Source organism: Tenrec ecaudatus, chromosome 17 (assembly GCF_050624435.1).
Source record: "Tenrec ecaudatus isolate mTenEca1 chromosome 17, mTenEca1.hap1, whole genome shotgun sequence".
NCBI lineage: Eukaryota > Metazoa > Chordata > Mammalia > Afrosoricida > Tenrecidae > Tenrec > Tenrec ecaudatus.
Genome location: NC_134546.1, coordinates 23,972,805 through 23,988,537, shown reverse-complemented (window position 1 = coordinate 23,988,537; position 15,733 = coordinate 23,972,805). Strand labels below are relative to the sequence as shown.

At 37.2% G+C, this 15,733-nt stretch overlaps 1 protein-coding gene and 1 pseudogene across 12 annotated transcripts in view; both read right to left on the bottom strand.

Moving 5' to 3' along the window:
• Positions 1 to 15,733, bottom strand: part of BIRC6 (baculoviral IAP repeat containing 6) — a 224,499-nt gene that overhangs the window by 77,153 nt on the left and 131,613 nt on the right. For all 12 annotated transcript variants that reach the window (XR_012780680.1, XM_075536115.1, XM_075536120.1 and 9 more), the window contains 9 exons: positions 15,585 to 15,693; positions 12,964 to 13,185; positions 11,157 to 11,937; positions 9,819 to 9,962; positions 9,040 to 9,169; positions 6,453 to 6,584; positions 5,205 to 5,372; positions 3,919 to 4,092; positions 2,426 to 2,622 (listed from right to left, as the gene is read on the bottom strand). Coding sequence is in view for 11 of the 12 variants with exons in the window: in XM_075536115.1 (XP_075392230.1) it covers positions 2,426 to 2,622; positions 3,919 to 4,092; positions 5,205 to 5,372; positions 6,453 to 6,584; positions 9,040 to 9,169; positions 9,819 to 9,962; positions 11,157 to 11,937; positions 12,964 to 13,185; positions 15,585 to 15,693 (2,057 nt within the window). In the remaining variant the exon portion in view is untranslated. The remainder of the gene's footprint in view (positions 1 to 2,425; positions 2,623 to 3,918; positions 4,093 to 5,204; positions 5,373 to 6,452; positions 6,585 to 9,039; positions 9,170 to 9,818; positions 9,963 to 11,156; positions 11,938 to 12,963; positions 13,186 to 15,584; positions 15,694 to 15,733) is intronic.
• LOC142430969 (stress-associated endoplasmic reticulum protein 1 pseudogene) lies at positions 19 to 2,110 on the bottom strand (annotated as a pseudogene).

Below are 15,733 nucleotides of genomic sequence, written 5' to 3'. Positions count from 1 at the left end.
GGATAAAATTCTATTACCTTTTTTTTTTTAGCTTAACAACCAAATTTTATTGCTTTTTTCATGTGGTGCTTTTGCAAGACACTGTGGTCTGGACTAGAAAACTTGGAATGACTCGTGAAGAAACCTTGGAATGAGGGATGGTGTGAAAAGTCATTCTGAGGCAGGATGCTTTACTTAATTGTTTTTAACCAGGGTACCAAACATCAGGAATGAGTTCAAGTTAAAATTCACAGGAGAATGCAAACATCTTAGGGTTTAGTCACTTCACATGCCCATCCTGATACTTTGAATAATATGGAAAATTGCGGAGCCCCCCACAACAAAAATGAAGAGGGTCAATAACCAGGGGCCTACAGATGCCTTTTCTTCGGGCGCATTTCTCCAGGTTTTGGCGACATTGCTGGGTGATGTTCTTGCTGTGTTTCTCGTTGGCCATCCGGATCCGCTGCTCGGCGACCACCTTCACAGCGCCGCCACCTGTGCGGCCACCCCTTGGACTGCCTGGCTGGTCTCCCCGCGGGCCGCGGCGACGTGTCGCTCCCGGGCTCCGCGCCGGCGGAGCAGGCAGGCGCTCAGGCGGGGCGCGAGTTCCGGCTGCTGGGCCTGGGCGCAGCGCCCACGGGGCTGAGCACTAGCGGGTACGGGCACGCGGGACCCACCGGCCAAGCTGGGAGGGCGGGCGGGCGGGAGGGTGCGCGAGGAAGACAGCGGGCCGCTGGGGCGTCGGCGCACCACTGCCGGGAGCGTGGAGTGTAAATTCTATTACCTTTTAAAAAGTCTATTCTTCCATGAACCTTTATGAACAGCCTCAGATATATCAATGGAATACAACTGAGATTCTAGAAATAAACTCTTATTTATAATTTATTTCATAAGAGCATCAACACTAAAATTAGATATGTTCAAATAAAAGAATAGGAATCCCTTGCTTTATACAATATACAAAAATTTTAAAGGATCAAATATTTAAGCACAGGAGATAAAACTATGAAACATTTTGAATAAGATACATGATATGGCACAAAATAAGAGTAACCAGAGGAAAAAAAAGACTTCATCAAAATATAAAACGAGGGCATTTCAAATGATGTCAACACAGAAAGTGAAAAGCATGACCATCAGAGTGGGACAAAAGGTTTCCAAATGATATGCCTGATAGGTTTTACAGCGCAGAACGTAGGAAGGACTTCCACCAGCAAGCTAACTGGACAGTCCATCTTACTAGGGCATCAGGGAACATAGGCTAAATCCAGGGTGCAATGTGGCACTGGATGAACCACACAACTATCCTCTAGTTATTTTGAGATTTCCTCCCCTTACTATTGTGGTCCGTATGTGATATACCTCTTTGGTCATGTTAGACTTGTGTATGTTCATTTGCACATTTAAGATTGCTAGGTAGGTGAACCCTCAGACTACGGGTTCCTGGAGGGCAAGGGAAGCTGGAAAGGGAGAAGAGGGGAGCTGGTAGCACCGATGATTGTATAGCCCCACCTGATGAGATTGAACAGCAGAACTGTACGGGAAGGGAAAGGCTATAGTGGAGTAAGAAATGCCAATAAAAATATTATGTGGAAAAACAAACACAAAAAAACCTATGAGGACACGGGCATGCTTGTTTATCTAGAATACTTAACAGGTAATGTTTTATTTTGTTTTTCATGTGCTTCCAGATTAATAATATTGGGTTAAAGAAATCCACAAAGCAAGGATAATCTTAGAAATATTATGGCCTTTTCTGCTTAAAACTTTTGACTAATTATTCTATAAATTAAAATAATAGCTCATTATCTTTCTGTGTGAATTTTCAAGGTTATCACCACCTTAAAATCAAAATGCCTTAAGGTACTTGAATAGTAGGTACGCTATAATCATTTTCTGAATAGGTATTTATATGCTAATGACATTAAATTACTGATACTAAATTCTCTATCTCATTCAACAAACCTAAAGTGCTTAATATCTCAAACCCCCCCTCAAGAACCGCATTGTTTAAAGTAATGCATTTTAAACTAATTAAAATGGAAATGGTCCAAACATCAGGAATAAAAGTTAAATGAAAAGATTAATATATTTGGGTAATAATGTCCCTTACCATTTTCTTCCCCATTTCCAAAATCTATAGTCAATAGCACACTTAAAGATGTATACAAATGGAGATATTACTATGACACAAAATCAAGGTAAATATTAAAGTGCCATGAGTTTAGCAAATACGAATATGCTCTTTCTTGGTGATTTCTTTAGCTATCAATTAATTTCCCAAAGCTCTGTGTAGGTTGACTTTGACAGATTTAGACAATGCTTAAAGATTGTAAAGGAAAGGTACTTACTTACTGAAGGCTAATGTCAAGTCAATGTATTTAAAACACAAGGATGGAGGACTTCACGGTGGAATACATTTGAATGAAGAATCTTATCTTACCTGTTGAATGACTTCCGGATACAGCATGGGTAACCTTTCTGCAATAAGGGCCAATCCACCCATTCCTGCAAAAACTTGTAAGGGTGACTGAATGGGACAGGTTTCAAGTAAAGACTCATCTAATATTCCTTCCATAGACTCATCACTTGGAGTGAGAGCCTCATCGTCTGGACAACTTCCAAGTAACTCTCCATGATCTAAAAAAGAAAAATATTATAAATAACATTTTAATTGGTTAAAATTTATTTTTAACTTCCCTTCATTTTAAAAGCAGATATTGTTGTCCCTCAACTCAAGTAAAGAATGGGAGTACTCAGATTTTACTGCATAAATTTTAAATGCTACTGTAACCTTTTGAGTAATTTTTCAAAACAGTTTATAAACCTAGCTTCAGTACATGAGTTAGTTTGTGTTAGAAATGAAGAAACTCAGGCTGCACCTTAGAAATATCAAATAAAACTCTGCACTTAAACAAGAATGTTTAAGTGACTGATAGAAATGTTGAAATTTGAGGAACACAGATCTCTGGGGGTGCAGTGGGTTAAGCATTATTCACCCCAAGGGAAAGTTTAAGCTGTTTGTTCCCAGAAAAACTTGTAATCTTAGAACCCTATAGCGTAGATCTACTCTTGTCCTGCAGGGCTGCTATTAGTAGCAGTGGGCTTGATAGCAGGGAGGGGGCAGTGGTCGTGGTGGCTCTTTAGGGCATAGTGATGAAGTTACAATTTTTTTTTGTTGAAGTTACACTCTTTATGTTAAAATTAGTACAGTTTTAGATCAAGAGAATGTCAGGAAATATTATCATCTACATATTGTTATTTTTCTAATTAGGAAAACTCTGAATAATTACAAACAATTTTCCTTTAGTTCTTTAATGCCTCCTTTCCCCCACTATCAAGACCTTCAACTCTGCCTTACAAATTGGATTAGACCAGAACATGCACACCGCTACAACACCAGAGAATCCTCGATAGATAAACCCCTAAAGGCCAACAATGAGAACAGAGATACCTGGTAGATAAGGGGAAGGTGGGGTAAAAGGGGAACCGATTAGGAGGATCTACATATAAGCCCCTCTCTGGGTAATGGACAACAGAAAAGCGGGTAAAGGGAGATGTTGGACAGTGTTAAGACATGACAAATAATAATTTATAAACTATCAAGGGTCTGTGAGGGAGAGGGGGCAGGGAGCGGAAAATGAGCTGATATCAACAAATGTACAAATGTGCTAGACACAATGGATGAATGTATGGATTGTGATAAGAGACATTAGAGCGCCCAATAAAAGTATTTAATAAAATAAATGAAAGTACAAGCCCCTCCAAGGGAGAGAAGGACAAGGGCTTTCTACTCCCATAAGGAATTAGTCTTGGAAATTCACAAGGGCAGTTTTACCCTGTCCTGTAGGGTTGCTAGGAGTGAGAATTAACTCAGCGGCAGTGATTTTCATTTGGGTTTGTTTGCTTGTTTTTTTTTTTTTATCACATACTTACCTTTCTCAGTGTGTAGTCTTTTAAAAGAATCAGTTTTTGATAGACTTGGATCTGTGATAACTCTTGAACCCAATTTAACAGTTAGATCTATTGAACGGTAACCTTGAGGAAGTTTTCGGTCATACAGCAGAGTTAAAAGCTGGGCAAGGGTCATTTCAGACGGCAATGGCTGGCCTAAAAAAATGAAATAATCAAGTCATACCTGGAATTCAAGTAGAAATGTGCTTGGTTCAATTCAGTCAATTACATACATATTTAGTTGCTAAACAAAAATTCCAAGATCTTCTAAGCAATGAGAGAAAGAAGAAAACCAAGAAACACATTCCTATTATTTATCTGGGGTTGGAAAACATTTTGCAATGGCTTAGAGAGTAATATATTTTATGCTATGCCATCTATATTATCTCTGGGGCAACTACTAACTACCACTGTAACGAAAGACAATTTGTAAATGAACAGACATGGTTGTATCCCAGGAAAATCTTATTTACAAAATAAAGATTTACGGTCACAGTATGCCAACATTTATTACAAATAAGCTATATAAAAGTAAAAGAGAAACTCCACTCAATATTAGAAAGCCATCTTATTATAAAAATCCATCACAAAAATGGTGATAAAAGGAATAATTGGAAAACACACTAGTCCAAGAAAGTGCTGCAGGCAGGGTAAGTAAATATGCGGCTCAGCTTCCAGTGAAGCGTAGCTAATACTTCTACTGAAAAGATACCTTCCGAACTGCCTTTGTACGACAAGCAAAGGAATCCCTAAACACAGCTTTTGAAGATTATGATGGCACACTGGCAGTAAAAATGAGGAAGCAAATATAAGAAGAAACGCACCTCCCTTTTTAGTTTTTATGTGTCTTTAGTGGGAATTGCAGTGGAGCAAGCCTCACTAATCTAAGCAATGAAATTTCTGCTTAATATATCTTTCTTTACACTGAAAATATTCTCAGGAATATCTAACTTCATTTACTAAAACCTTTAGCATAATTATCTTAATACTTCCAGAATGCCATCTCATAGCCTCTTTTGTACAAGGAAGGTGAAATGCACTCGGGGAAAATGAGAGTGGAGAATAATATTCAATAAGAAGAACAGTATGGAATTAGGAAACAGGAATCCCAAAGAGTTCAAATGACCTTTTCTGTCAAGCAAAAGATTTATACTATATTAGAACTGATTCACCATTTATTGATCTGATTCAAAATGATTGGTAACTATACGTTTGACTTACATAATTACAAATGATAATAATTTCATGGATAATTTTCGCACTATTACCTGCTAAGAGTTTGTGAAACAGGTGAAACACGGGGACAGTAATCATTTTACTAGCACTCTCTGCTCCTGAGGAAGCACTTCCTATTTTATCAGGCATTGCTCTCCCTCTCCTTGATGGTGGGCGAGGTGGCGTGGCTGACACAGCACGCTTAGACTGGGATTTCAGTCCTAAGAGAGAAGACCCAACAGGATTACATTTAGTCAACCAAAGTAATGTGAAATAGGAAATTTATGTACCTAAGTTATTTAAATATAATGTATCAAATCTCCGAATTCTATGTATCCTTCATTACACAATATAAATAATTTTGATTGACACTTGTAGCCATTTTTCAGGGAAATTAAAAAACACTGGTGGCTGTTCTGATAGCTTACCATCAATTTACTAGATTGTCATTTTCTATGAGTTAAGTGTAGGAGATTTTTCTTGAGAAATATCAGTCTATTAGGTACAGAACTAAGGAATAAACCTATTTATTAAATGAAGAATGCTCCTTAAAAGCAAAGATGGTCAGACTTCATCTAATGTACTGAGGAGAAGTGCATGTTATCAGGAGACAGCAGTCCCTGGAAAAGGACGCCATGCTTGGTAGACTCCGTGAAGAAGATGCACTGACACACCGGCTCACCTATAACAATTGTGAGAAGGTCAGTGTTCACTGTGTTGTACACAGGGTCTCTTGGAGGCAGAATCAACTCGGCAGCACCTAACAACAGTATTAACCCTTCTTTTTAAAATTAATACCAGCCAAACTATATTTAACAACAACCCCACAACCTACCAAAATGGATCAGTTATCCTTGCTATGTTTTCTTTCTTCTCCATCTAATATTTTCTTATTTTTAAATTTTCATTTTATTATTTCTATTTTATACGAGCCTATTATAAAATTAAAAATACCATTTTGGTTTTCTTAAACAAATAGGCTATACTCACCTTCCCAAAAAAGACAAAAATGTCTCAACATATAATATACTTTTGAAATTTTAATGAATTCTCCTTATACTATTAAGTACAAATGGAATATACTATATTCAAACATAAAATAAATTATAGAACTCCATCGTCAAAGAGCAACAAACTGCTGATGCAATATTTTTAGTTCTCATATTGAGTTATTATATTTACTCATCTTTTTGCATAACTGCATTTATCACATAAAATTACATAAATTATTCTATTTCAGACTGTCAACCAAAACCAAGATTAATAAAGAGACAGAACAAAAAAAAACACAGAAAACTTACCAGAGGCAACAACAACACTATAATTATCTTGAAATCCATTTTCTGTCTTAACTTTCTCTTTTTCTTCATGGTTTTTCTTCTCTTTATCATCTTTTTGCTCACTAATTAATTTAGCTGTGATACTTGGAGTATCTGTAAGAAAATACTATATAAAAAACATTGCTTTTGCAAAATCATTTAGAGGAGAAGTACTTCAGTAACTAACAAAGACAAGGTGCATGGAGTTCAAATAAATAAGACAATTTGTAATATTTAATCCTTGATATTAATAAGAGATCATCATATTAAGTGAGGAATCTAAAGTACCAAACTATAGGGAATATTCCACATTACAATATTATTAAGTGTGGGGTCCCTGGGGAGTGGGAAAGGGCACAAAAGCTAAGGATTTGGAAACCAGTAGGAAGGCTGGCAGTGGGAACCCACTCACAGGAGAAAGGGCTGGAGATCTGCTTCCCAGAGGTCACCATCTGACAACCCTAATCGGGTTGCCCTGAGTCATATCAACTGGATAAACGCAACAAACATAGCTTCGAGGGAGTGAAAAAAAGATCGTCATAGAAATGTGACTTAGAATTGATGTATGTATATGTATGAACTGTGAAAAGAATTGTATGAGCCCCAATAAATTGTTAAAATAAAAAATCAATTAATTAATTAATTAATTAATTAAGAAAAGATACAAAACCCAGGAAAAAAAAAAAAAGAGATGTGACTTAGACTGCATAACTCTCTTTAATATATTAAACCACTGAATTGTCAGGGAGGGAGGGCATGACAGAGCCACCAGCTACTATGTGGGAGAAAGAAGCGTTTTCTACTCCTATAAAGAGCTAATGTCTCGGAAACCAATAGGGGTCTGTCCAGTCGGGTCACTATGATTTGGAATCAACTCGATGGCAGTGAGTGTTGTTTTTATATTCATATCAAGAGTATATTTTCTATTTACAAACTAGCCTTAAGTAGGATACTGGTACACTGCACAAACTGCTAACAGGGAATCAAGTGCAGGTCTACTATTAGAAGATTACACTCAAAAGCTCACTGCCACTGAATCAATGCCAACTCTTAGTGCCCTGTGGAAAAGAAAGAACTGCTCTTGCGAGTTTCCAAGACTGACTCTTTTGGGAAGAGAAAGCCAGTGCTCCACAGAGGAGCAAGTGGTGCTTTTGAACTACCAATCTCTCAGCTTGCAACTCAAAGCTCCTGAACTTTACACGGAACATCTGCTTATACTGAAAGTAAACATATAAAAATGCTCACATTTAAGTCACCCTGATTTGTTATATTGTTGTTTACGTGGATATCTTAAAGTAATGTTTTACAACTACTTTAAAAATAACTACTAGCAGTTTTCACATACAATTATTTCTGGAATTATTATATCCTATCAATTTGGTTTATATGAAGGAATAAAAAACTATAAAATAAATGAGGTAACAATATAATGATCTGATTCAGCCACTTTTAAATCCAAAAATTTGGATGAACTGCTTTGATAATAGAAATTTTTTCACTTGGTGGATTTAATAGTTGATAGAGTCTACTCTCACTTAAAAGATTTCTTTGTCTAATAAAAATATCCAAGTAACTCAAAATGGTAAGAATATTAACATGAGCCAGAGGGTTCTAATATAAAAATTTACTAAATTAATTCATAGCACACAACTCTCACTACCACCATAAAGAGGTAAGAGAAGATGTACAGATTTTACACATTAAGAATTTACCTATTGTGTAGCACCGATGAAGAATACAGCTTTCCTCTAGTTCCTAAATGCTTCCTCCCTGCCCCCCACCCCGACTATCATAATCCGAATTCTACTTTGCAAGTCTGGATAGAGCCGAGGATGTACACTGGTGCATATAGGAGCTGGAGGCACAGGGAATCCAGGGCGGATGATACCTTCAGGACCAGGGGTGTGAGTGTAGATACTGGGAGGGCAGAGGGAGAGTGGGTTGGAAAGAGGGAACCGATTATAAGGATCTACACGTGACCTCCTCCCTGGGGGATGGACAACAGAAAAGTGGGTGAAGGGAGATGTCAGACAGGGTAAGATATGACAAAATAATTTATAAATTATCAAGGGTTCATGAGAGAGGGGGGAATGGGGAGGGAGGGGTAAAAAAAGAGGACCTGATGCAAAGGGCTTAAGTGGAGAGCAAATGCTTTGAAAATGAGGGCAATGAATGTACAGATGTGCTTTACACAATTGAATGTACAGATGTGTTTTACACAAAATGTAGGTATGGATTGTGATAAGAGTTGTATGAGCCCCTAATAAAACGTTTTAAAAAATTACCTATTGTAATTAGAAATTCAAATGATAGTCATGTTTGTTCAATCTAATACCTCAATGAAATGTATAAAAGCTATGATTGAGGAACACTTTTCTCGGTGTTGTCTAATGTGGACTCTCAGTTTGACCAACATGAAATGGGGTAAGAAGGATCAGATACCAGATTTCTTGATGGTTGCTAATGACTAAATAGATGCTATCAGTAAAATACATCGTTTTACAAAAGTAACGATATTCCATACACATCTAACAAAATTAATGAAAGATAGGATTTAATTCTGACTTGCCTGACACTCTGTCGAGCACTTCCGATAATGTTGTTGAGACCGGCAAATGGAGAGTACGGAACCTGTGGCCTGCTCCATACAGTGGATGCTGGATGACATGGCTAGTGGCATTAATTCTGCCTTTGTATAGCTGAAAAGTAATGCAAGATAATCCAGAAGTCATACTTTGGAAGGAACATCAACAGGAAAATACTTCAAGAACATAAAGCAATAAAAAGCTTAATAAAGCATATAAAATATGCAGCTCATAGATTTCTATAAATGTGGCAAGTTTATTCATCATGTGGTTTTTCTGTTGGTTCAGTTTTTATGTTAGCAATAGTTGACTTGGATAGGTTCTCTTTTATTTCCAAATCAAATTATGCAATACTGAATGATATAAAATTAGGTTACTCTAGGCCAGGGGTTGGAAAACTATTGAAATGAATGGTCATTCCTGTCCCTCGCAACAATTTAAAAATTATCTAAAGCCACACACACACACACACACACACAAATCGCTTCTAAGTAACATCTTAAAGTTTTTTTCAATTGTACTTCAGAACCACATGTCTATACCAAAAGACCTGGCTACAGCTTAAGAGCCTTAGTTTGCTGATCTCTGCTCTAGGCAGATGGATTGATCTAATGTGAGTTTCAGATCAGGTCATTAACTAGGTTGTTGTTTTTAAAGTTTCCATCATCATCATTAGAAATTAGGAAAACAGATACCTGCAAACTCAGATTTGAACTGAGATATATTTACACAGAGCTAAACAAGATTAATTGTTATTACTCACTGGACAAGGAGACTGAAGAAACATTGTCACTTTTTCATCCTCGAGCATCAATTGCAAAAATAATCTCCGTATAAACCCTGATATATTGCCAGATGTTGGAAGGTTTCCTCTTTGAGGGGATGTCTGAAATAGCTCACAGAGAACCTACCAAGACATTTAATTGTTAAAGGCAATATACATTTGTAGCTTTTTACTTTGAAGAGTGAAAAGAAAACTAAGAATGTGAATTAACAAATATACAATTAAATACATCATTGCATCTTAAAGTATGAATATTTTAGTAGATAAAAAGTAAAGAGTTTAACAAAAATTAATGTGGGTAGGAGAAATTACTCTTAAAATTTTTCACATAATAACGGCTAGGATAGTTTTTTGTCAATTATAGAGATGGCTAAAAATTACTAAAAACAAATAAACACATACTCAAAGGCTTGGCAAGAAGTTGAGAGGTGACTAGAACGGGCTAGTAGCCGTGGACACAAAGACTTCTGCTACCAAGAGATCCAAATCCAACTTTCAAACACCCATGTTCATGCCTTGGTTGAAGTTGGCAATATAAGCAATTTGAAAATTCTGTGTATTTAGCAGAAATATGGATATGTCCTCTAAAATTAAGAGAGACAATAAAATACCTGTCCCATTGGTTTCTAAGGCAACTCTGAAGAAGCAGGCTACTAGTTTCTCTTGCAGATTCTGATGGGCCCAAACAGCCAACCTTTGTGGTTACAAGCCAAGTGCTTATCGAACCACTGTGCGCCAGGGCTACTGGATACAATACTTGACCCTAACAATAAATCTATGACCTAGTCATGCAGCTCAATTTTATATTTTTTCCTAGTTAAAAGAAGTGAACCTGGCAATAAGAACTGAAATCTTTACATAATCTAGATCTCAAGATTTTGACAACATGGACTAATATAATAAATAGCCTTTCATATTTTTATGTGATTTCTCAGGAGTCTTTAATCTGAAAAGGAATCCAGTGCTATCTGGCAGGACAATCTGCCATTTGAAGCCAGCTGAATATGCTGAAACGCAAAAACTTCAATGACAATCCAGACACTGTGATACAATTTTAGGTGGATCAGAAGGTAGTATTGTTCTTCTGACTTTGTTCGCCTTATAAAGGGGAGTTTGAAAAAAAAGTAGGGGATTATGATCTATAGCAAGAATCCCCTTGCCTTTTTCTCCACTATCTCATCAGAATGAAGAACTAAGGGCTGCATATTTTGAGAAGGGGAGAAAGGAAATACCAGTACTTTAAAAGCCTAGTTCCTAAGATATATGCTTGTGTTTTGTTTGGGGGCGTGGAAAGTGGTCGTTGGGGGAGGTTCTTACCTGTGCCATCAGCTTTTGGTTATTAGGGTGGCATGAAATGCACTGGAGAAAGAACGCGACGGTGGCATTCTCGATTGCGGTTCGCTGTTGAGTGGTCAATCCTGTGGTAGCAGCTGAAGCAAGAGCAGCTGATCTCGCACTAGGCTGCTGCACACCTAAATGATGTCCTCCAGTAGTGGACCCAGAGTGACATAGTAAAACGAGAAGTGCTGTCCACAGTGGATTAACTTCAGGGCCACCTAGCCAATCTTTCATAATATGGTTATTGCCAACTTCTGTCAAAAATCGAAGAATAGGAGCCACCAGGTCTGCTGTGACAGGCATCTTATTACACTGTTGGGCAGCATGATGCCGCCTGAGTTTATCCTGGGGTGTATCTATTGACTGAGCAATGCTTTCTGAGTAAGAAATGTGGCTAAAGCAGAAACTAGCCAGACTCCTCACAAGAAGAGAAGGCAAGCCGGAGTCTAACAACTGTTTGATCGTTTCTGGAGATTGAGAAGAGGAAGCGAGAGTGGCCAAGTGGGATTCCGTTAGTACAGGAGGTGCATGTGCATTTTTAGAGTCATCTGTTAAAGAGGAACTAAGATCCTGCTTCTTACTATCATCTGTCATGGAAAGTCTATGGTGACACTGCATTGGAGGGGGAGTGATTCCCATCCAGCCCATGAGCAAAGAGAAATAATTTGGGTGTATATGACACATTGAGCAGAGCAGACTGTCAACAGCTTTCTTCAAAACCATATTGCAGGGAAGAGACATGGACCAATTGAAAAGTAACCTAGGAAAATAAAAGAAAATATGTTAATCAGATTTTTTTACAAAGAATTCACTTTCAAATTCTACAAGACATCTGACAAAAATCAAACATTTTATCGTATTAAATATGATGTAAAGAATTTAGGTAGGTTAGACATAAAATGAAAAAAATAAAGTGACTTGTATTTTAGACTGGTATCAACATTCTTGATGTTAATCTTTAAAAAGTCACTTAAAGAAAACTAAGGAAAATCAGAAACACCCCCCTCCCCTCCCCCACACAAAAAGTTCAGGTTCAATTTATGAGATTTGTAGCTTAAGGTCTATTTCCTGAAAGATGATGTTTGGAATGTAAAAACTAAGATTATGCCAACCTTCATGGTCATCCGTAAAGATAGCCTAGAGCATAAAGGGCTATTTGCCTGCGATTGAAAAGCCACGGAACTCCTCAGAAATGAGCAATGCTATGCTGCAAGTTAATGGTAAATTTGATGAAAGTAGTGGAGCCTACTGTCAGAACAGTAATAATAAACATGAAATAGAAATGTCTTTGATGGTGGGGGAGAGGGAGGGAAAAAATGAGGAACTGATACTAAGGGCGAAATAGAAAGTAACTGTTGAGAAAATGATGGCAACGTATATACAAATATGCTTGATACAACTGATGTATGGATTGTTATAAGAGCTGTAGGAGCCTCCAATAAAATGATCTTTTAATAAAAATTTTTAAAAAGAAATGTCTTTGACAATTCTTTGATATACTTTAACCCACGTTTGCACACTTAGGTTAAAAGAATCTGGGGTGTATATTTGCAGGTGAGAACAGGCTTTAAAATTGTAGGAATACTGACATTCCAATTTAAAGTAGAAAATCTAAATAGGAAGCACTACTAGTGTACCTTCTTAAAACTACACTTCATTCCAAAATTATAGCCGGTTATATTTAGCTACTACTTTCAAAATATGGTTTTCATCAAAATAACCATGTAAAATATGATGTTGTCAAGCAACCCTGAAGTGACTGTGTGTACGTTCAAGTCACACTTACTCAAAGAGCTCTCGGTCCAGGAGTCCTGGTAAATCATAGTCCACAAGCAGTTCGTAGCTGTGCCACAGAACGGCTGCGACGCAGTGCAAATGCGAAGGAGACGGCATCAGAAGACCGTACTCGACGGCTGAAGGGTTGGGGCACAAGTAGTTCATCCGGCCGCTTCTCTTCATAGCGGCCACTTCTGCAGAGTCGCTGACCCATTTTAACAACGCCTGGATTCTGAAAAGAAGGACATGAATTCCATAAGCCATTTACACCAAAACAGATGGACTCTACTTGGCCTCATGGCAACCTTGCAGGAAAGAGCAAAACTGCCTCACGGGGTTTTTCAAAGCTATAATCTTTAAGAAGAAGACTGCCAATCTTTCGGTTAGCAGGCAAACACTGTAACCCAGGGGTCCTCAAACTACGGCCTGCGGGCCACATGTGGCCCACCAAGGGTAGTTATCCAGGCCGCCGGGTGATTTTGCCCCATTTTGTTTATCACTTCAAAATAAGGTATGTGCACAGTGCATAGGAATTTGCTCATAGATTTTTTTTTAACTATAGCCTGGCCCTCCAACGGGTCTGAGGGACAGTGAACTGACCCCGTTTAAAAAGTGTGAGGACCCCTACTTTAACCACTGCACCACCAGGGTGCCATAAAACACATTTGGTGCGCATAAAGGAAACCTCTGCAGGTAAGTAATGTATTCATGAGAACAAAATGCTATTCTTGATCATTTTAATCTAAAAGGGAGAAAGGGGAGGAAAAGAAGTTAAGGACACAACAATTCTAGTGTTTCAAATAACCACAAAAAATCAATCAAAAGTCTGGGATAACATAACCTTGATGCAGTTAATGAATTTTGATTACCTGACCTCATTTATAACAAAATATAAAAAATGTCTATAATTACTGGAAGCCCAAATTAACAAGGTCACTCTCACTTCTAAAATTTCTCTCATTTTTCAGCAAATGTCTAAAGCCTACAACAATGGTATGTGGTGAATTGGTCGTTATGCAGAGAGCCCCATGCAGTGCAAAGTATTACATATTCCTGCCCCAGCCCCAAAGGATAAGATTCACTGTCAGGTAATTATCACACTGTTTTTCTTTTCTTTCCTTCTTCCCCTCAATTGTCTAGTTTAGACCATGATATTCTCTGTTCTAGGGTAAAAGAAAGCCATGCTTATATTTTTTGCTGTTGATAGTATGTAACAGAGTATGTACAGGATGACAGTGTTGTACAATACTAAATAATCCCCCACTCTATCATGAAAAGCTGAAAAGGCTGTTAAAATTTCATATGATACAAAACAAGGTCAGTCTAGTTAATATTTTGTAGTTACTATGCTGAAAACAAAACTTTGTTAAAAATGTCATTTACAGACACCTGTAATCAAGAAAGGATGAAGCAAAATAAGTGAAAGCTATTAATTATTTAGTAGTAATTTCCCTCAGAACACCTTCACTGCCTAATAGTGTATTATCTATCTCCAAATTAATTTTAATGCAAATCCTCTTTTTTTGATTAACATTGGTGTCTCCCCAACCTTGAAGCTCCGAAGACCAGTTTAATCAAAATTGTATCTCTTAATAACTACCGTGGTGCCAGGCATATAGGTAATAATTCAGTAAATATCTATAAAAGTATCCCCCCAAATGTTATGATTTAAAAATCATTGTTATAATGCACTATGAAATAAGAAATAAAAGATCATTGTGAACATAAATTAAGATAATAAAGATAACATACCTTAAGAAGTAATCTCTAGCATAGAAAGAATGCGTTACCTACTATAAATACATGGGGGGAGGGGGCCCTTCAAAACATTCATAGAAAAATGAAATGAAAAGATAAGGTAATTTTTCTGTGAAACTTTCAAAACTCCCACTGTTGTCTGCGTATAGATGGAGGACGTCAAAAAGTTGCTCAAAAACTTGTAAGTTTAAAAGGAATCTCAAAAAGAATTTGGACTTCTTACTAATTTGGAGTTATCAGCAGACATTAAGGCAGAACTGTGCTTCTACAGCTCATTTAAAACAATCTACAGGTGCTTAAGTAACAGTAACTAACTGAAATTGTCAGGTACCATTTAATCAATCGGATGTGTCATTTTGTAGTGAGAAGGGAGGCAAGAGGGTAGAAAATTAATGATAAGCTGTCAATGAATACAATAATCAATAGAATTAAAGTAATCAAATAGCATTAACATCAAGAGTCCAAGTACCTAAAATGGACTCAGCATTCCTATATTTATTCACATTTACTGAGTACTACCTACCAAAACATACTACTGTCATGAGATCATCAATGTAAAATGATCCAATTACAACACAACTGACAAAAATACATGTTCATTCCACTCCATTCCTCTACAGCAATACTAGAAATACTTAAATTCACATTTATGAAAATAGGTCCAAATACAATAAAAATGTCTTACACAGAGAAATATTACTGAAAGTGGCAGCACATGACGCAGAGAGAATATAGAGTTAAGGCTTAACTTTTAGAAACAGACTTAAGAAGAAAGTCATACAAGCAATCGAATGGGTATGTATGCGGAGGTGGGCGTTTGTGAGGGCAGATGTCTAAGCAGGTTTTTAAATGAAAAATGGGATCATCATATACCTGTCTTTTGTTCCAGGATCCTGAGCAGTTCCAAGCTGGTAGAGAATATCTATTGTAGAGTCAGAAGAAAGTCCATTCAGTCTTCCAAAAAGTAAAGGACTATTCAAATCTTACAAGAAGGAATAAAAAAAAATTAAAAAAAACAATAA